This window comes from Arvicola amphibius, chromosome 1 (genome assembly GCF_903992535.2).
Source record: "Arvicola amphibius chromosome 1, mArvAmp1.2, whole genome shotgun sequence".
Lineage (NCBI taxonomy): Eukaryota > Metazoa > Chordata > Mammalia > Rodentia > Cricetidae > Arvicola > Arvicola amphibius.
In genome coordinates, this window is record NC_052047.1 from 156,395,204 (window position 1) to 156,417,693 (window position 22,490).

Below are 22,490 nucleotides of genomic sequence, written 5' to 3' on the forward strand. Positions count from 1 at the left end.
CTGCAATAAAATGTACTTTTAAAAATTGATGTTTTAAATTATATTTAATAAATTCTCCAAAATGATTCTTTTTGATTACTTACCCCAAAATGTTTCTAAGAATTTAGAGGTCAATCTAGGAAGTACACTAAGATGAAAAGAGTGTTTAAAAGTCACCATTTAGTATAGGGTCTTAGTGAACAAAGAAGAGAAGAAAAATAAAAAATTACCAACTTCTCTGTAGCAATCCAACAGTTAGTCCCTGGGTCAGGGCTATGATCATCAAGCCATATATAAAGCATGAATCAACGGGTAACTATCTCTAGGACCTCTAGGGTACCAACAATCATAGGTGTCCAAGTCCTTTATATGAAAGGGTATATTTACATGTGAGCTATGCACACCTTCCTATGTACTCTAATTCATCTCTACATTACTTAAAATATCTAATGCAATCCAAGCGTTGTGTGATTAGCAGTTATACTTTCCTGTTTAGGGCACAGAGAAAAAATAAAAGATATCTGTGTATAATTTGTACAGACAAGACTTTTTTAAAATAATTTTTATCAAGTTATTTAATGATATACTTTTTTGGAACTTTAAAATGAAATAAAAACACACTCATTTCAGGTATTCATGTCTGAAACCTGACTGATGAATTCACTGAGGGACATAGCCTCATCAGTCAGTCTATAGAGGAAGACTTCAGTCCCTGTCTTTGGCCTCTATGTGGTCCACAGTATTTTCTTTAGCTTGCTGAAATTCTGCTAATATTTAATTTCCTTTAATATTGCTTTCTATAGTGAAAGTAAAGAATCTAAGCCCTATCTTTAAAGAGCTCAATCTAACTTAGACTTAAGAGAATAAAAACATTACCATGTTTGCAGAAAATATCTATTCAAAAGCATAGGCCCCATAATGAGCACACCCAGGTTATGTTATTACATTCATAGGCCACAAATTAATACTAGCTCTATGTTATGCAATAGAAATTTAAAGCCATGGTCAGCTTTGAAGACACTCCACACCCCATAAAGCAACGTATGTTTCCAATGTTTACATCAGACTACATTGATGTAAGAGAGTCCCCTCTGTGTATTGCTTGTATTGGTTAATGAATAAAGAAAACTGCTTTGGCATGATAGGGCAGAACTTAGGTAGGCGGAGAAGACAGAACTGAATTCTGGGAGGAAGAAAGCAGAGTCAAGAGATGCCATGGATCCTCCACCTGAGACGGATGCTGGTTAGAATCTTTCCAGGTAATCCACTGCCACATGGCGATATACAGATTAACAGAAATGGGTTAAATCAAGATGTGAGAGTTAGCCAATAAGAGGCTAGAGCTAATGGACCAAGCAGTAATTTAATTAATACAATTTCTGTGAGATTATTTCGGGTCTAAGCTAGTCGGGCAGCCGGGACAAACAAGAGGGCTTCTCCTTACAACACTACATGACAGAGCAGTCAAGACTACATCCTGTCCCCACAGTGGACTAGATCTGCAGCTTCTTGCCACAAAGCAATATTTTGATTTACCAAAATGTTCTAGATGGGCTTCCTAATTTCAAATGTATTCAACTTTTCTTACTATCACTGCTATTCTCACTCAACTACAAAAGCTTAAGTTTAGTAAGTACAACACTTTGAAATATAATGCACACACCATATTGAGGGGAGAAGCTAAACATACACAAATAATTTATGTTTATTTGTGTTTATCTCATTAGGGACATAATAAAAAACAAACAATTATTTTTTAGAAACGGTAGTTCTACAATCAAATTTAGACTCAGCTTCATATTTACTAAAGACTTCACAACAGAAAAAAGAATCATTCACCTATCTAGGATTGTTAGTCAAAGGATATAAGAATCAGCTGGGCGGTGGTGGCGCACGCCTTTAATCCCAGCACTCGGGAGGCAGAGGCAGGCGGATCTCTGTGAGTTTGAGACCAGCTTGGTCTACAAGAGCTAGTTCCAGGACAGGCTCCAAAGCCACAGAGAAACCCTGTCTCGAAAAACCAAAAAAAAAAAAAAGGATATAAGAATCAAGGAAGAAAAAAAAAATAACACCAAGCACGAGAGATGCAAGAATAGTTGAAGTTTCAATAGGTGACAAATAATTTAGAGGGTTTTGCACCTATATTAGCATTATGAATCTCTCTAAAGAGGAAGAAGTTAAAACTACAATTAATTAAATTTTCTTTCTATCAATATAATAATTATGGCAACAGTCACAAAAAAAAAAAAAGATTCACAGAAACATAAAGTCACCCAGTGGCCAAATGCTTTCCTTAAAAGGAAATGTTCTCCAAATCACTGTCCACAAAGGATTGCCTGACTAGTACTCTTGTGGTCTTGGTATAGAACACAAGCACTAACTAAGTGGTATCCTGGAAGTCTAGACAAGAGCACAGATACAGCAACCAGAGGAATGAAAAAAACAAAATCTTCCTTTCCTTTCACACCTTCTTCCCCAGGTTCTCATACTGAATACACCCAACACCAGTTTTTCCCCATTAAATGTCTCTCTGCTAATGTCCCCATGTTTCCCCTATCCTGTAGAGAACAGTTTCTTGAGGTCTTCTGCATAGCACTACCACAGTCATGACTACTATACCACATGGTTTCCTTCTCCTTTCTAGTCCTACTACTGTTCCTGTAACTCAGACCCAACCTCATCAACGCTGTCTCTCTATTCATATGACTACAATCAACATTCACTGATATTTGCTCTTGGATCCTAAGCCAGGTACAGAGAAGAGTATACCAACAAAACAGATGTGGTCCTGAATTTCCATGGAACGGTCTCTTTATGATTCCTTTAACAATCCAAGCACTCTTTCTAGCATGTGAGGCCTTCAATAATAAACTCATCCTAAATAAGCCAACTCCTACTATTCTCTTGTCTACCACTGGAAATGCTAACCATTCTTAAAACACACAGAACATTCTTGATTCGGTGGCTCCCATTTAGAATGTTCCCCATTCTTCTCCTCCTGCCTAAGGGGGTCTTAGCTCTTTAAAATTTTTCTACCACCTTCCATGACAGCACCCTAATAGTCCCAGAACCAGAAAGAAGACCTCTTCTCCATTTTCTATCACAAGTGTCTCCACTGTACTGTTTACACTGATCAAGAGAAAAGATAGGATTTCCTGAGGGGACAAGCCTTCTTACCTCTTCTAACTCCACAGGTCTCAAAGTACCATCTAAGTGGCAGTATGAGGCTAAGTAACTGTTAGTCAATAAAATATAAAAGCCATCATAGCTTTCATGAGTTCAGGACTACAATCTCTTGTCAAATCACCCTTCCAAAGAATAATGCAACCCCATAAAGCTAGGGTTTTTTTTTCATGTTTGCAAGTTACAATCTTAACTTTTACAAATCCAATACTAGATACTTGAATTTAAGAAGTTAACTATGTCAATTTATAAAGATGGCTTCTGAGTATTCACTAAGCAATACAATATGGCAACTGCTTATAATTATGTATTTTAAGTAATCGAGAGATGGTTTGAGGTATACAGGAGGATATGCATAGTCACATGTAAGCAATCGTGAACCTCAAATAAAAAGACGGCAGTGAAGTATGGGATGTCAAATACCCAAGAAAACAAGGGAATGAAAAGTGAAATTTGGAGGCAGGATGTGCTTTATCTTACCAAATTACATCCCCAACTGAAAAAATAAACAAGAAAAAAAACCTTCAAGCTTTTGCTTAAAGTAATAAGAAATTCTATCCATTTCACTTTATCTGACTAAAGCAGATTCTTACCACACCAGCTAGATCAAGCATTTGGAAATGAGGATTTTGTACAGAAATGTGCTGTCTGACCCAGCTCCGTCCTTTACCACTCTCTGTGAGAGCTACTGTGTTCATTCTATACATCACAATTTAGAATCTCCATCAAGAACCCTATATAAGCACACACACCCAGCCCCACCAAAAAGAAGTTAAAACAACAGAGTAGCTGTGAAATTGTTACTTTTTACTGGCTATTTTAGGTTAAGTATAATTTAAGTCTCCCACATTCACAGCACAACAGTGGAATTTACAGGAGAAAAAAAAAGTAAAAACTCAGGGGCTTGGTGAGCAGTGCATACCTTTAATCCCAGCACTCTTGAGGCAGATGGATATCTGAGTTGCAGACCAGCCTAGTCTACAGAGCTAGTTTCAGGACAACAAAGGATACACAGAGATACCCTGTGGAGGGTGGCGTGACACCTCACAAGCTCACTGATTATGTGTCTTAGTTACGGATACTAAAGTGATGAAACACCATGACCAAAAGCAATTTGGAGAGGAAAGGGTTCATTTTACTCATAGTTCCATGCAGCAGTTTGTCATCAAAACAGTGAGGGTAAAAAGTCAAGCAGGACAGGAACATGTAGGAAAAAGCTGATGCAGAGGCTAGAGAAGGATGCTGCTTACTAGCTTGCTCATCATGGCTTGCCCAGCCTGCTTTCTTATAGACCCAGATCAAAAGCCCAAGGGTGGCACCACTTAAAATGGGCTGGGCCCTTCTTTATCAATCACTAGTAAAGAAATGCCCTATATCCAGATATTATGAAGGCATTTTCTCAGTTGGGGTTTCCTCCTTTCAGATAACTCTAGTTTGTGTCGAGTTGACACTCACCATGTTTTAGACTTAACTATTTAGAGAAAACTCAGGATTCAATGTCATTTCATTAGGATGAGACAAAGTTAACTATGATGTACTCTACCCTAAGCAGAACATATGTGAAAGAACAGAAGGGCTATTTTGCAGCAATATGTGTACTGATCCCTCTGCTAGGGCAAACCAAGCAAAGAGGTCTATTGGATTCTCAGCTGACACAATCTACAATACCTATCTTAGTACTACTCAGACTGGCATACCAGAAGAATTGCTGGGATGAATGAAAAATCAATCTTTCTGCAAACTTTCCTAGAAAGGGGTAATAGTAATTCTAGTGCCATCTAAGGCCCTCACATAATACTGACTATCCAGTACTGTCCATGAAAAAGCATTCCATCTTGCATAATAACAATATAAAAACCATCTGGATGTTTTTAGTAGAAATCAAGAATTCAACAAGAAGCAGAAGAATAAAATTTTTATTCTTCAAAGAATTTTATTACCTTCCTTTCTTTAGGGAAACAAAGATTACAAAAAAAGGTCATGTAATATAATGTTTCCATTCAAACCTGATAAAATTCCCATCAACTCCACGGTGTTTACCACTCTGGGAAAGGGAGAAGAAAAGTCTCAAGGCAAGCAGAGTTTGATGGACTCTTCAGTAGTCATTCAAGGCTGATTCTTGGCCTATCTCTTACTCAAAAAAATCATAATATGCCCAAACATAAAAATGCAACATAATTAATTCTTTACTCCCTGGAGCTGTTTATTAGCCCTAACACTACTGAAATTTTAGGGTGGATACTCTTTGTTGTAGGGACTGTCACATTCACTTCATGATGCTCAGCAGTATCCAACCTCCACCCACTAGAAGCCAGCGGTACCAAAGTTGTGACAACCTCAAGTATCACCGGGTACTACCAAATGTCTTCTGGAGAAAGGCCTTGGTTGGAGATGCATGCTCTAAAGCAGGAGCTCCTGAATTTTTGTTTGTGTCCCAGTTTTCTCTCCAGATCAGTAACTACTCCCTGGGAGTGGAGGACACACGATTAACATTTAAGTGCCAAGAACCCCAATCCCATCCTCACTCCAGTTAGAGACTCAAAAGTTCTGCAGTCATCTAGCCATTCTCACATGTTTAAAGGGGAAAAAAAGGCACTGTGCTTTCTTTTGTTAGAAACTTCAACTTCAAACTATTCAGAGCCTATGATCTCCAGGCAAGCAACCAGCTATAAAATCTTTAAAAGGAAGGGAGGTAGGGAGGGAAACCCACTAAGTTAGCACACTTCCTTGCAAAATTAAAAAAATAAATAAATAACACCCTCATTAGGTTCTTGTAATATTCAAGCTAACTGTATGCAGAGCACAACAGTAATCTATCAGGTACATTAAAACAACAAACAAACAAACAAAAACAAAAAACTTACATGAAAGGTTCACTGAAGCTGCAGGCATTGTCAATGGTTCAGAACTTGAGCTCTGAAGCCAGCTCCCTGAACCTAGATACTAATCCTGCAATCTATCGGCTGCATATTCCTTATCATCTTGGTTTCAAGCACAACAAGGCTATCTCAACCCTTTCCTCATATTAAGACATCAGAATAAACTGTTGCATCCTGGTACCCATGAGACACTCAGTCAACCTGGATTTATGATCAATGAAAATCTCTCTAACTGTACTCAAGGACTGTTACAATGTGGCCATAACTGCTCCACAAAGATAAACAAAATAGTAGATGGTTCTAGATCGTGAATCACTGGCAACAAATAATTATTAGAACTGTCTACAACATCCTAACATTGTTCAGACAGAGTTTCTACCAAAAGTACAAGCAAATAGAAACAATTTCATTTCCTCTTACATAGCATCATCTTAAAACCTTAACTTTCTGAAATGGCATCATACAATACAAAATTAAAAGATAACTTAGGGGCTACAGAGATGGCTCAGTAATTATGAACCCTGGATGCTCTTCCAGAGGACATATATCCAATTCCTAGAACCCACATGGTGGCTCAAAACCATCTGGAACTCATGTTCTAAGAGATCCAATACCATTATCGCCTCTGTGGGTACTTCATGTACATGGTACACAGACATACATGCACGCAAAACACTCACACACATAAAATAATGTTTAAAACTAAAAAAATTAAAGATAGAAGGTAACCAATTTTACCTTTTCTCTCATTTTGTTTGTGGTAGTAAGAACTGAACCCAATGCTTGCACATTAGATAAGCAAGTACTCTGAACTTCTAGCTCCCCTTTTTTTTTTTTTAAATCACAGGTCACCAGGATCAGAGGCTTTGACAGAAGTAAGATAACAAACTCTAACCTCTGATTACCTATCTAAGGTTTTTTTGTTTATCATAAAGGTAAGATTTCCCTAGGAGCTCAGAAAAAAAGAAAACATGGGTAGTTGACACTCAGAATAAAGGGTGTTGCGAAATATACACGAAAACGTAAAAAGTTAAGCCATTCTCTTAGTTATTCCATCATATAATCATTTGCTTCCTTTGCTGGGCCCCAGGCATTAAGTGCCAGGGACATAGCAATAAGTAAAACATAGTCTTCCTTTTTCAGCCTTTATACTGTTAATTAAAGAAGTTGATATCTACTGAGTTTTTGAATCCTAAAGCCAAGATTAAACATTTCTCTATTATTTTATTTACGATTAAGTCATTTGATTAAAATGATATGCTCATTGTTAACTAAGTTAAATAGTCCAAACCTTTCCTAAGTAAAGATTCCTGATGGATGAAGGCACAAAAGCTCCAAGGACTCCAGCTTACTGCCAGCCACATCCTTCCTTCAAGTACCATAAGATAAACCTCAGCTAGAGCCAAACATTTACACTGACTTCAGAAGTAATCCCAGGTGCTAGTTACACAACAGGTAATAAACTCCTACATTTCCCCTTTGCACAACTTATCCTAGGAAGAAGTAATTTCAAATCACATTATTATTCATACAATTTTGGAATCTAAATAATATATGCCAAAGGAAAATACAAAACCTGGCCACTCTAAATCAGCTCTTGTACATTTTAATCTATATATTTGACAATAGCTGCTCAAGTCTGCATGAATATTATTACTTTAACCTGAATACTGAGCCTAAGAGAATTAAAACATTCCGAACTATCTACTAATTAACTACGGAACTTTGTTACCTAACATCTGTGTTTTAGTTTACCCATGGACAGGATGGGGATAATTTTGACACTGCCAAGACTTAAATGAGAGAAGGAAAAAGCATCTTGCAAAATATGAAGTACTATATAAACATACATTTCTTGAACTAACAGGCAATTATGAATTTAAAACACTAAAAGAAAATTTATCAAGAAACTTTCTGGGCTAAGTGTAGCCCAGTCAGTCACAAAGCACTTGTCTAAAATATACAAGGCCTCAGTTACATCTTCAGAACCAAATAGTATAGCAGATCCTACTGTAGTTATTTAAACTCTCTATACATCTCTGCCTTGTCACTTGTTGTAAAGTTGAAATAAATAATACTAATGCTATAATTTCATAAGGTTACAAGAAAAGATCACCTGCACAATAAACTATGGAAATTTGCTTACTTTTAGAATTATCACTCTTTCAACACTATGCCATTTCATTACAAAAACCATCATCTCTAAAGTTCCCCAGCTCTCTAAATGAAGAACTAGTAAGACTTGACAGAATAGTCAAACACACCTCAGTACACAGTTAAGATCAATGCACATTCAAGCCACATGTACAGTTATTAATAGTAGAACTCTTCAAATATATACTGACAAGTAATGGTGTTCAAAGTGAATTTTAAATTCAGTCAAAAACGATTCCTGTTTTCAACTTTAAAAGACTGAACACACCAAAATACATATATTCTACTTTAGCTGTTCTTATTCCTGAACCCCATATTCAGCTGCTCTCATTTCCTCTTTCTACATGTCATTTTCCTACAAACTTCACTAGTAAGTTTAGCACTGGTTGTCTATACTGCAACCCAAATATCCCCTGAAAAAAACCCTAACTGCACAGAGGCTTAGCTACTATCCAAATAGTAGCTCTCTCCTTCACCAGCTATTCCATGAGCACCAGCACTCAGTATCAGGGGTGCTGCAGAAGGCAATGCTAAAAGTGGAGCTTACAAGGAAGCTGGGAAGGGGAAACAGGCAATAAACAAGTGTGTGCCTAGAACAGCCTGTTTGTGTGGCATGGTTCAGGAATGAGGGAGCAGCCAGTTTGATTAAACACTTTGCTAAAAGTGGATCTTAGCTTTAGATTTCAATTTGCTGATCCCAGACTCCTACTGGGCAAGGCACTGACACTGAAGGGTGGAGGGAAGGGGGAACAGTTGAACTTCAGGCATAAGCACCCAGATCAGATCTCTCACTAAAGATGATAGTGTAGGGCTGCATCTGCAGTACCTTACTTCTCTTGTTGCAGAAAGCCAAGAACATCACAGAAACAAGCATATTATTTGTTATTTGAAAACGGTTTGGTCAATAATGAGAACTATAGAAGGGAAGTTAAGAAACTGTCTATTTCCCCTTTAGTCACTGGCTCTCCTATGTGACCTCAGGCATATTCACTGACCTTTATGAACTCTGGTATCCCCACCCATGCGCTGATCCTTCCTGACTGTCACACTAGGCTAGTCTCTTAAGCCCTTAAGCTTCAGTGTCATCTGTTAAAGGAGGCCAGAGGAATGACACTGCTTGGCAAACTGTAGGGCACATTACTGACAGAAGCTACTTAAACAAACACAGAGATCCAAGCTTGCTAGCTGCTTTATGGAAACATCAGGAAGACCGACGTGAACATGTAAAATGCCTTAAGCTCTCTGCAAAGAAAGGTGTCACGCAGTACTAGTGTTTTTAATTTCAACAGCACTCTTCTTTCCAGTTGTATTTACGGGCCTTTCTAAGATACAACTAAAAGATCCTACAAACCTTCAAAAGCAGAATATGGAGTTGAAAAACAAGAATAAAACCAGGTGTGGAGGCTCACAGCTATAATCTCAGCATTCAGAAGCCTGAGACTGGGGGATTAAGAATTCAAGTCTGGTCTAGGCTATACAGTGAGACCCTGTTTGAAAGAAGCAAGCAGCAGAGTCAAAGAATTACTGCCAGTTTCCCTCCCATCATCTAACTTGCCTATGTGACCACAGTTAAGGAGGGTCCTGCAGAGTTCTGAACTCCCTGGAGCCAACCAACACTTGTTGTGGAGTGTTTGTACACTGAAAAAATATTGTTGTGATTGGTGTAATCAAAAACTGAACAGCCACTAGCTAGGGAGGAGATAAAGATGGAACTTCAAAGCAGAGAGAACTCTGGGAAGAAGAGAGGAGATGCAGAGCAAGCAGGATGTGCAGTAGGAGAGGTAACAGTCACGAGTCACATGGCAGAACATAGATCAATATAAATGGGTTAATTTAAGTTATAAGAGCTAGTTAGAAACAAGCCTAAGCTATCTATAGGCTGAGCTTTCATAAGAAAAAAAAAAAAGCCTCCATGTCATTAATTGGGAGCTGACCAGCAGAGAAAGACTATACAAATGCTCAATGGAGAAAAGTTATGCTTTTGTTCTGAGATGCAGATCCCCCTACACAACACAAATCCTTGTGTATTGAAGAGCAAAAATAATTCTCTGAAAATGACAAGATAACCCATCTCCCAGAGGACAGAGTAAACCTAAAGGATATCCTGGAGTTTTAGCATTCTGCTTATTTGACAAACCAGCTAAGAAAATCTATACTGTGCCCATTGTCTCCCTGGATGGAGTACAGGTTACACACTGCAGCTCTCTGAAGAAAACTATTGGCTCTATGATATAGAAATAGCAAGAGCCTGGCATCAATGCTGTGGGTCACTTCCAATGAAAACAGAGGGGTATATAGATTTGCAGTGATGAAGGCCAGCTAAATCCCTCTTTACAGACAGAAAGCAACTCCACTGACAGCTGTTACTAAGTCAAAGTAAAAACAGCTCTATCTTTCACTTTGGCTAAGACTTCTAAGGCCTTCCCCCCAATCTAATAATTTCATAAACTGTCTTCAGGCTACTAACTCTGAACAAGTCCTAAACCTAACAGTCATCACCAGTGTAAATCAGTGTCTATGCCTAAATGTGCTGTCTCCTGCTTCTTTCCAACAGCCTTGTTTGCAAAAATGGTAACTTGGCCTGTGTAGGACCACTATACTAGCCCATCTCCATTACCAGAATGGGGTAGCGTTTCTTTTTTCCCCTTTTTAAAAAATTTTCAAATTGTGTGTGTGTGTGCATGCACAGTGTGGATAATCGGAAGCCAGAAGATGGGGTCATAACCCCTGGAGTTGGAGTTACAGGTAGCTGTGAGCTGTTTGATGTGGGCACTGGGAACAGGACAGTAAGTATACTTAGCCACTGTGCCATCTCTCCAGTCCCCTTTTAATTAGTATTTCTCTGAGTCAATTCCCACTGTGTATCCCAGCCTGGAATTCACTATGTAGAACAGACTGACCTCAAACTGATGAAAATTTGAGTGCCTCTGCCTCTAGAAATTTTTAAAAGATGGTATGAAAAATGATAAAGGAAAATACCTTTTGGAAACATATCTCTTTTTCCCTTTCTAGCCAGCAAAAGCATTATTACCAAGTTCAAAACCCAGGCTATCAAATATGAAAGGCAATAAAAATTTCCCATTAAAAGAAAATACAAAGAACTTCTAAATGTTTAACATATAATTACCAACTCCCTTTAGCTGCTCTGTAGGACAAAGAAAAAAGTAAAATTTTAGGAAAAGTAAATAAAAACGTAGCAATGAGCCTTCACTAAGGCTGAAGAAGCATCCAAAATGCAGTTCATTTTTGTCTAGCTCATTACTCCAACACAGCTCAGAGCTACACTGCCTAAATGCAAACAAATTTGCCAATCAAAATGATAAGTAAAACAAACAATAGGAAGCAGATATTGAGGGGCAGTGAGTAAGAAATATGCCTTTGAATGTTACAAAGAAATTCTCTCAGCAGGAAAAGCAAAACATCTGCCTTCATTTAAAAGTTTGAGTTGTGTGTGATTTCCTGCATCTATGAACCTCTTTCTGAACAACAAAGAGGCCACAAAACATCATATTTTCCCCTCCCAACCTCCCCCTTCAAAAACCCCAAGGTGATGATTAACAAACAGACCCCTTGTCTTCAGACAGTCTAAGAAGCCACAGGAAAAGATAAATTAAACAGAAGAAACCTTCGTAAGTAAACAAGAAACAGGCTGCCTGGGGAGAAGACAAAACTTTCATACAAGAAACAGCAAGTACTTCTCCCTTGCTGTCAAGTGGTAGACCAGGGGAAAGAAACCCAGAGCTCTCACCAATTGAGGCAGCGTGCTGGACTGAGAACCCAACCTGAATAGTTTCAGCCTTGGACTCCAGGCAGCTGTAGAGACTCTTCAAGGGATTCTGGGTGCAAGTCCAAAGTTCAGGGGCTCAAGGGCAAAAATCAAAGACTATTTTAGCAGCCAGGAGCATCTCCATTCCAGCAATGAGCTCGGGCCTGAATCTCTAACTCATGGCCAATTCATTCCCTAACAGGGCAGCCTCGCGGGCAATCAATCCAACCTACCACCTATTACTATATTACCATGTAGATCTGACCCTGCTTAATCACCCTTTGATTGGACATAATCCTTTTCTTAGGATCTTTATAAGAATTAAAGAATTTTGGCAGTATGCCCAGATCTTTGGTAAGCACATGCCAGATATATAATAAACGTTCACTTCCATTGCAAGGAAACTCTTAATTCCACCCAACAACCACTATTTAAGGTGAGGGAAAAAAAATACAGACATTTTCTTGTGGTGCCTCAAAACCAAAAAAAAAAAAATCTAACATAAAAAAAGAAAAAAATGGAGGAACCCAGAAAACAGCCCTCTCAACACACATACATACCCTCAGGGGTTAATTTTCACCTTCTGGATCCTCTTGCTGAGAAAAACAGTTTACTGGGGTCTTGCCCAAGAAACTGCCACCTGCTAGCGACAATGCTAGAACCTCTGGCAATTTTGGAAAGAAAATAATTTTAAATTTACATACATTTAGATTTACCACACAGGAGTAAAGTTGGTCCCCTACCCCAGAACATCCAAATCAAAGAGGTTAAGTAAAACAGAAACACAACCAAAAACCTCTATTCCATTACTATTCAAGACAAAATAGCATCAGGGATCAGTAATCTTAAAACAAGAACACAAGAACAAACATGAGCTCCCATTGTTCTCTTCCTCTTGGAGCTTATGCATGAGCATCAAAACCTTTTTAACACCTGCCAGCCCAGTGGTATCCACCCGTGTTCAGACATTCTAGAGTATTTCCTAATGGGTGTAAAACAGAAGAAAGTTCTGAAAGCAAATTTTCCTCAGTTTATAAGCTATTTTCAAATAAAATACCTCACTTTTGATAATGCTTTCCCTTTCTACATATGCAAGTTTAACCATACTCATTTCAGAAAAGTCACTACTTAAAAATTTTACTTCTATCTACATGTTCAGACACCTGCTTCTCCAAGCATGCTTTCACACAGAAACATATGAAAGATATATAAGAAATTAGTAATATCCACCAAGAAAGTTATCTTGAGAAATCTGCTCGGAACAAAACTTTAAATAAATTGACTTCTACACTGTCCCCAAATAAATTGACTGCATCCTACAATCAAGTGCACTCAAGGCTGGAATGTCAAGTCAGTCATATATTACTTCAACCTCACTAAATCTCTCCTTTTTCTCCAAATCCTAGGCTGCTTTCTAAAATAGTTCACTAAAAAGCACCAACCTAATTAACAACTGCTTCCTCTGCAACAGTGGCCTTGATTTCACTTATTTCCACATTAGCTGCAGCCTCCTTTTGGCCAAGCCAGTCTATTCTCTGTACCATGCCGAGCCTTTTATCTGCCCTGGACAGCATTTTCTCCAGCAGATGAAGTAGATGCCGATTGATTTGCTGTCGAGCATGGTAAATTAATAGCAACAAATTGCTGAGGGCCCGTCTTGCTGCTCCACCATGCTTCGGCAGTTTTGCTTTATTTGCTCCATGATGGGCAGCAGTCGGCCTCTTCAAGTCAATTTCTTCTTAACAACCTGCAATACTTTTCAATGGTGAAAATAGAGCTGTTCCTTGTAAGTCAGAAATCAATATCCTATTGCCCTTAGAAAATGCTAAACAAGCAGTATTGGCAATCCACTTGGTACTAGAGGGTATCAGATATAATGCAAATCCATACTGCTTCCCTCCTTGTAGTTATTACAGTTTGCTAAAAGGTTCCTAATGTCATTTATCATCATTTACCATTGACCAAAGAGGCTATGATTATGATATCCTATCAGTTGGCAAGCCCTTTCGTTTCTATTCAATTAATATTTTAGCAGCACTCAAATGGTTGTGGCCCAGTCTTGTAATGAAATTTGCATGGCTTGGGAAGAAGTAAAAATTTTGTTGCTTTAGGGGGAAAAAATTACACACAAAATATGCAAACATGACAAACACTTTATAAAATTGTGCAAGTTTCACTTTTAGATTTTAGGTGTCGGATTCCAAAGATTTTCTGATGATTCTTAAAATTCAAGTACTAAGCAAATAAATTTTAGAAGAGATCTTCAAATTATACAGCACTGAGGAAATTGTGATCCTCATCCCTTCCTCCCTTTCACATCACAGCACGTTCACGTATTTCATTTCTACAGGTTGAATTCACACACCAATGGCTCCTAATCTACATCCAATATCCACATTTCAGAGTGGCAACAGCCAGAGTCTGATTCCATTAGAGAGGAATTCTTCAATTATAGTGTTGCAGGCGAAGGATTCGAACAAGCAGCATCTAATGGTGGTATCAAATGTACACACCACCCTATCTGCCCAGGGTCATTGACCCAACCAAAGCCATACTATATATAAAGAGGGATCAGAAGAAACTAACAAAAGAACACTGGTCCAACTATCCCGTCTAAAGCAAAAAACAAAACCCTACAGACATGGAAATTCTCAAAAAAATCAACCATCTTTCATTTTTTAAAAAAAACTCCATTTTGAAGACATCACAATGAATTCCATGCCATTTCTAACCAGGTCCTAATTATCAACCCCATTTTCACATGAAAACTGAAGACAATGGAAAAGTATTAATTCCCACTGTGGCCTAGAATACTCCACTTCTTTGGCTTTTTTTTCCAGCTTCATCTGTTCAGCTCTATCAATTCTCCTAAAAACTACCAAAAATTACATTCATATTTTATGCTTCAATTCCATGTCATGTCACTAAGTCCCCCCCCACAAAAAAAGAACGAAAAAAAATCCCACTAATTTTGCCAGACTAATGCTATTTACTCAGTTACCAAAATTTAAATTAATTATGTTCTCAAACATAATTGTTAAAAATTGGCAACATTACGCAGGCTTAATTAAGATTAAATCCAATTTACTAAATGTACTTTAATTGGTACTAATTACATTAGCTTTCATTTCAGAATGACAAATTCCCCATAGGTTTCATTTTATGGTTCTCCATCAGACTCAACCCAGGGCAACTGATGATGAGCATCAGCAAACAGGAGGGGGAGGACTGGGACCCTCCCTGTTTACCACTGCTTCATACTAGCATTCACTGATCCATTTGCTAAGTCACAGACTCGTAGACCATTCAAAACCTTTATTTTCAGTCTCAGTTAAAAATTTCCCTAAAAATACTCTGTGGCTAGCTGCAGCCAAGGCAAATAGGAACACAGGAATATTAACAACAACAACAACAACAAAAGATATGCACAAGGGTTTCAAATATCGGGGCCACCAATTACTAGGGTACTTCTGAGGCCTCCTGGGACTCCTACTCTTGAACCCTTGAGACACAAATCTAATAAGTGAATAAGCCTAAACCGATCTTGAGAAATAGGCCCAATTATGCCTCAGGGCAACTTCCTTGCATTATTGCTGCTTTCCATTACAAGGGTATCCAGCGGGTGCATCTGGAAAAGAGGCTAAGAGAAACTACGGCTGTCTGCCCAGGAAAACAAATAAAGACAGATATGCCTCTGTGCTTAAGGGGGAAAAAGAAAGAAAATATAATAAGTAGGTGGTTTGCAGGGCTGTCTGTATTTCATAATGTGATAAACTGCCCTCGGGATTCTTGATATGATTGAATTCAAAAGCAAGAAAAGGAAAAAAAAAGCAAAGTGTACTCTTCTCAGTTTTAAATGGACAGCATTTGAGGCCAGCTGGACAAGATGACAAAATTTAGTCATATAAAATGTGTAAAATTAAGGGATCTCATATATACCCCCAACATCAAAATTAAAAACACATATAGCTATGTGACCTAAGTACAGATAGCACAAGGAGATCCAAATACTAAATGGTCAGGGTAAGGCAAAGTATAGAAAAGGGAGAAGTAAAGGGGCATTCATGCAGTCCATTCTTAAAGAGAAACTAATTCTGGGAGAGCACATAAAAACCATAAACAAACAAACAAAACAATAAATAAGTATGCATAAGATCCAAACTATGTAAGCAGGTAATTGTATTGCTCTGAGGTAGAGCTAAAGAGAATTCACCCAGAAGCTGGATACATTTCGCTGAAGCAGTATTTGTATCACTAACATAAACGGCAAAGATCCTAAAATAAAAATGTAAATACGCACCATTCAAACTACACCATGTATAAATTAGTATACAGCATATGTAATACACTAACATTAGCATAATCAAATAGCATACAGAGTAAGGCAGAACTTTAAAAAGTCTTCAATGCAAATAATGTAATTTTTCGCAACTTTTATTTCCAAACACTATCTGATTGCCTTACTGTCTAAGAGCCGTCTTTTAAAGGAACTACTGACTAGAGCGCATTCTGGCCATGTGGTAAACAACTGTCAAGAAGAGTTCTTACAGCTGACGACAGGCAGCCAGCTCACACTTTTTAATCTTAGAGGGCATGTACAACACCCTGACCACAAAGAAATAAGACATGGAAAGCAGAAAGTTGCCTATCTCCTCTTTCTCAGCAGGCAAATATACATTATCTATTCTGAAATGGTTGATGAGAGTCCTGAAGGCCTTCATGAGGAGATGACTTCAAAGAAATGCTTCCTGGAGGAATTATCATTGCCAAACAGTATCATACATATACTATCTTTGCCATTTAGAGAACTTAAGTCAAAAGTCAAATCATTTCATTTGGGCTCTTGTTTAAAAAAAAAAAAAAAAAAAACAACTCAAAACCAAGCCGTGAGTGCCTGCTCCCCTGCAATCCCAAACTAATTACTAGATTTGAAGACCCAGGGTTAAAGAGTAATCACACCCTCCTATCGGGTTCCTTTACTCTGGACAAATTTTGGAAGGTAAAGCTAGAGCTCCTGGGAAGACCCAACTAAGTAGCCTCTGGGGACAGTACAAGGATTTTACATCAGTTTCTTTTACAGCTCTACAGATTTCATTCTGATCCTCCCAACTCACTCGCTCTCTATTCTCTCACAGTGATCCAATGAAGACGTCACAATTTACAATTTTATTTGTTAATATTTTCCGAGCACAGTTCTTTCGTAAGATAGAATTCTGATGCCTGAAATATATACGGCAACTGTTTAAAAAAAAGAAAATATGTATTTCAAATTTGCATCTGGCTTTTGAAAGTGAAGGAAAGTTAATATACATTCTGATTTAAAAATAATACTTTAAATTAAGTCAGGATAATATGGAACATGAGGAACCACTTGCAAAAAACTAACCTTCTCACTCATTCCCAGTTTTTTCAAATAAAGATAGAAATGACAAATGTACAAAAGAAAAACCACAAATAGACAAATCTCTTTTCTAAATGCGTAAGTCTTACTGTCATTTAAAATGATTGTAAAGAATTAACTTACCTGCTTGTGCATTTCTATGTTCAACCCATAGGACATTTCATAATACTGTCAAAGAAAGGAAAGCAATTAAATTTGTACCTTTCCAATAATCTCTCCAGTTTGTTCAAAATGACCAAGTACACGGAAAACAAAGCAACCAACACAAAGGCCTTACCTTAACCAAAATATCCACAATATCTGGGTCAAAAATAAAAAATGATGCCCAATTACTATCTTTAAGAAACTAGACGTCAACTTAAGACACATACCAAGAGAAAAAAAAACTCAGAAAACTAAGAAAATGTTAAAACTCAGCACTCTTAACCTCTCCAATTGTTTCAACATCACAAGCAAATGAAGTGAAAAAGTCTGATAAAAATTTGATTTCACATGACTCTTAATTCCTAAGCATAGCGGAAATATCTTACACAAATGCTGATTGGTGTTTTGAAGAACTGTAGGAAAAGGTGATGCTACCTCAGAGTTCAGTTTTTGGTTTTAGTGTGCTACTCACACATGCAAAGCAGCAGAGCTTAATAGAAAATTAATTAATGAGTTACTCTGTAAGTTCTTTCAACACAAAATATACTTCTGAATCATAAAAATGCTTCATAATACTTCTGTAAACATAGATTTGATTTGTCTGAATGGAAGTATAACTACAGTACAGAAAATCTGGCAGCTCAAATCAACACTCCTAAGAACCAAAATAACGCTATTGAAATTGAAAGCGTACACACAAAAATATAAAGTAGCATGATGAATGGGAAAATTTCTGAAAAGGGATCTGGTGTCTTTTCCTATCCAAATCAATAATTAAAAGGCATAAAACACATTTAACTTTAAGAGTATATAGAAAAATTGTCTGGTTACAATTGGAGCAAGAGCAATAAAACAACAAAGAAAACCACTAACAAAAACATTTTGCTTGTGACTAAACAAAAAATAAATGAGGGTTTTTTTCTCCCATTTTTTTTTCAATCTGTAAAAACAAAGCAAAGAAAATTATACCCCATGCAACTGAACTTTTTGAAAATTTAAATCAAAGCTGGTTGTCAAAGCCAAGTTATAACAACCTAGAATTACAGGTTGCTAATGCGCACATACCCACAACCTCAACACTGGTAGGGCCACTGTGATGTATCCTGCAGCCTCCCGCAATTTAAAATATATTCTTGCTTTCAGTATCCCCGACTAATGAGCACTTTGAATCTGTGACACAGTTTTCTTACCATGACATAATGCCGCTGCATCTCTGTCTTCTCACTGGCGAGTTTCTCACATTCCAGCTTCAGACTATGCAAGACATAAAATCATCTAAGTACAGTGTAGAACTTAACTTAATCCTTCAACTCCAAACCCACATCCCTTCCTCTAATTCATCACCTCCTATTGTCAGACCAACGATATTAAACAGCACTTTAGTAATGAAAGGGAAGAGAGAGAAATGAGCAAAAAGAACCAGCCTGGTCTTGCCTTTTCAATAAGGATAAGCTGTGGGGGTTGGGAAAGAGGGCTTTATGTCTGAAAGAAATAAACACTCTAGCCAATTTAATTCTGCAACTTCATCCAGAATTGAAAAATATTCACTAAATTCACTTACTAAAACAAGAATTTAAACATCGATAATTACATACAAAAGCAAAAACTAATTCCACGAAAATGCCACAGGAGAGGTTTTACCTTTACTATTCTAAGAGATTAATGAAAATTGGAATCAAAACAGTCTCATGAATGATGTCTTTTTTTCCCTCCAAAAAAAAATAATAATAATACAGATTAGTCAAATACCATGGGGGGAGGGGGATGTTGATCTGGTCCAGCAGCTTGTTTGGGTTCGTGCATTTATGCAGTAAGAATTCTGCACCATTACGGATCCAATGAAACAAACAGTTCCTAAAGCACTCCAAGACTGAGAGCCTCGCAGACTGAAGTAGTGTTGTTGTTGTTGTTTTTAATAAAAGTAATGAAATGCTCACTGTTTACTTCCCCTGGCTCTCAAGCTATGCCAAGGAATGGCAGAAGGAAGGGATCAAGCACAGAGTAAAAAGGAACCAAGAAGTCAAAAGGCCCCAGAATCTTCCCAACCTTCCATTCTCCTGACCCAATAAATCAATATCGAAAGTTTGGCCTCAGCGTTTTCCAAGTCTCCTCTGTTTCGATTGTTCTGCTTCCTTTTCTGTTTACAGGAGAAGAAAATGCTTCATTTCTTTACACCTGCTTGAAGGGAAAAGAGGCCCTGACTTGCCTTTTCTGCCCACAGGGTGAAAAACAAATGGTAATACCTTTGTGGGGGGGGAGTCGAAGGGGGTGGTGTTTGTGTGTTGGGGGGTAGACAAGAGCTAAGCAAACAGGAGGATCAGCTAAAGTCAATATCGTTACCTGTGATATTGAGCCTGTAAAAACTGAAACTCTTCCTTAATCCGATCACAGGATTCGGAAATTGTAAATTTGAAGGGTTGAGCAGGCTGATGCGGTGCCTAAAGAACAACAATAAAATATTTAATTAGCCCACATCGCAGGTGGTGGGGGAGATCAGCCCGCGGCGGCGGGGGGGGGGGGGGGGGGGGGGGGGGGGGGGGGGGGGGAGGGGGGTCGTTGCGCGGCTCCCGCCTCTCGCTCCCCGGCAGGGGTCCGGGTGCCCCCAGGCGGCCTCCCTCAGCTCCCTAGACCCGCACCTCAGCCTGCTCCCCCTGACCCCCCTCCCCAGCCCCGAAACCCGGCCCCGCGCGCCCATCCCTCCCTACCCGGAATCGAAAGTGGCCCGTCGGGGGCAGCCGCGCCATGGCGTCGGGCCGCCGTCAGCTAGCTGAGCGAGTCCGGCCTGCGGCGGCCCGCACCCTCCGCCCCTCAGACTCGCGCCGCCCGGCTCGCCCCCTCGGGAGAGAGGCGCGGGCGGAGAGCGGCGGCGCGCGGCTTCCCGGGGCTTCAGAGACAACAATAAGAAAATGGCTACAAGTCGGTCGCCTCCCGCACCCTCGGAGCGGCCGGCCGCGGACAGGGCGGCGGGCGCGGCGCCACTCACCGGGTGGCGCGTCTGCGGGTACATCTTGCTCAGGTCGCGAATCATCCACGCCGCTTTAGTTGGCTGCGCCGGACAGAGGCGCGCGGCTCATCCGCTTCGAGGGCCCCGCGGCGGCGTCCCGGGCCTGCGGGTCTCGCGTGACGCGGGCGGCAGGCAGGCGCGGCGGCTGGGCGCGGGCGGCCGGCTCCGCATTCCCCGCGGGCGTCACTGAAGGCGGCGGGCACCGTCCGTCCTGCGCCCGCCGAGCCCCGCGCCCGCCGAGCGTCGCCCGCCCGCTCGCTCGCTCGCGCCCCACTCCAAACTTTTTTTATTTGTCTTTTAATTGGCTGCTATTCCTCGGAATGAATGGTCGCTTCTTCCCTGAGAGCGAGCGCAAACTCCTTTGGTTCGGAAGAGGTCTCGCGGCGCTTGGGGGTTCTCTGGAGATTTTTCACTTCACAGCAACGATCTTTTAAAAGGCACCTTTTAGCTTCTTTTACCACATTTCATTTCCTTTTCTTCCTTCCTGTTTTTTTAGCCCCAAATTGAAGGGGATTATAAAAATAAAAGAGCGAAACGCTTGCGGCTTTTTAAAATTCTCTTTCAAACTCTGCGAACACCACCTCAAAATAATACACGAGTGTGTAAGAGGGGGGGAAGAAGGCAGCCAACAGCCGAACGCCCGCTCGGAACGGCTCTAACAACGCGCTCTGTGTAGGTGACTTCTTTGACCAAATTTAGCAGCAGCTAATCATTAACATTCTGATACATATTCACGACCATCCGCGGAGGGCCCGTGGAGCATCCCGGGAGATGTAGTCCTCGCGAGGCTACTGTGGCTGTGGATGCCGCCAGATTGACTACAGTCTCCGACTCGCCTCGCGCGCGCTCCGCGGCGCTCTCCAGGCGCTCCGCCCTCCCGCGGCGCGAGGGCGCCGCACCAACCAATCGGAGGTGGCTGAACATTAATCGCCGTTCTGTGTTACTGCCCATCATTTCACCGCTGACAAATGGCAAGCCAGGAGGGCGGGGCCGGACAGCCTGGACCCACGTGGGGGCAGGGCGTGACGAGTAGTTCCGACCAATGAGTGCAAAGGATTGATGCCGTCGGAGGCGGGGCGCAGCAGCCCGCCCGGGGCGGAGCCTCGCCCTGGCCGACGTTCCCTAGCGCGAGCGTTCGAACCGCGGAAACATTTGTTCAGCTGTCAATCAAAGTAACGTGGGGTGTCGAGCGGCGGCTGCTGCTGTCGCTGATGCCCTGGCTGCATCTTTAGAAGCAGGTTTCGGCGGCGATGGCGGCGGCGGTGAGCCTGCAGGCCGGTCCGAAGACGCCCTCCGAGGCTCGTCTCCCGCTCGACGCAGAGCCCGGGCTAGGCGGCCGCGCCGGGGTGCGCACTAATTAGGGCCCGATGTCTCGGTAAAGAGACAAGCTCGGCCTTGTGCAACGCGCCGAAACCCCTGTTGAGACAAGAGAGGGAGGATCGCGCTGATCCCACTACGTGCGGTTCACATCCATTTTACGCGCTGCTGGAGTCGGCATAATTTTCCGCGTGAGCGCGGACGCGGTCGGCCCGGTTTAGAGCCACAGCCGGGAGGCGTGCACTGGGCTGTTCCCGGGGCCTCCCGGCCGGCCAACCGACTCTAACGTTCCCTTTCTTGGGAGGCACAAGTCAAGTTCGTCCCGGGTTAAAAGAGGGCCCAAGATGGCCTGGGAAGGAGGGTCAGGGTCCGGGGGAGGCAGCCCGCAGCCGTTTGGGGGCTTAAAGGGTGTGCGGGAGCTAGCCAGCTGCACTAAGAAACCTGTGACCCGTGGGCAATCAGAGTAATTCGGAAAAAGTCAAGCAGGATTATAGCCAAGGTCGCTGCGTTTGGGACTTTTATTCCTGAGACCCATTCTGAGTACCGGCTAGTACGGTGCTGTTGGTTCAACGAAAGTGGGAAAACCGTTTTTCCTAATGATGACGCTTTCCTCAGAAAAGGAAATCGGTAGCTTAATGCCCAACTCGAGGCGTTCCTGTGGGG

General features: G+C 40.7%; 1 protein-coding gene across 12 annotated transcripts in view; it reads right to left on the reverse strand.

Moving 5' to 3' along the window:
• Positions 1–20,645, reverse strand: part of Tle4 (TLE family member 4, transcriptional corepressor) — a 133,252-nt gene extending 112,607 nt beyond the window's left edge. For 4 of the 12 annotated variants that reach the window (XM_038328838.1, XM_038328814.1, XM_038328829.1 and 1 more), the window contains exons 1-4: positions 20,490–20,645; positions 19,847–19,944; positions 18,697–18,760; positions 17,486–17,530 (exon numbers count right to left, since the gene is read on the reverse strand). In XM_038328838.1, the coding sequence (XP_038184766.1) occupies positions 17,486–17,530; positions 18,697–18,760; positions 19,847–19,944; positions 20,490–20,534 (252 nt within the window). In that variant the 5' untranslated portion in view covers positions 20,535–20,645. Of the gene's footprint in view, positions 1–17,485; positions 17,531–18,696; positions 18,761–19,552; positions 19,682–19,846; positions 19,945–20,211; positions 20,266–20,489 lie in introns of those variants that run through there. The other 8 variants (XM_038328877.1, XM_038328864.1, XM_038328857.1 and 5 more) reach the window with 3 other exon arrangements.
• Positions 20,646–22,490: the final 1,845 nt, after the last annotated feature.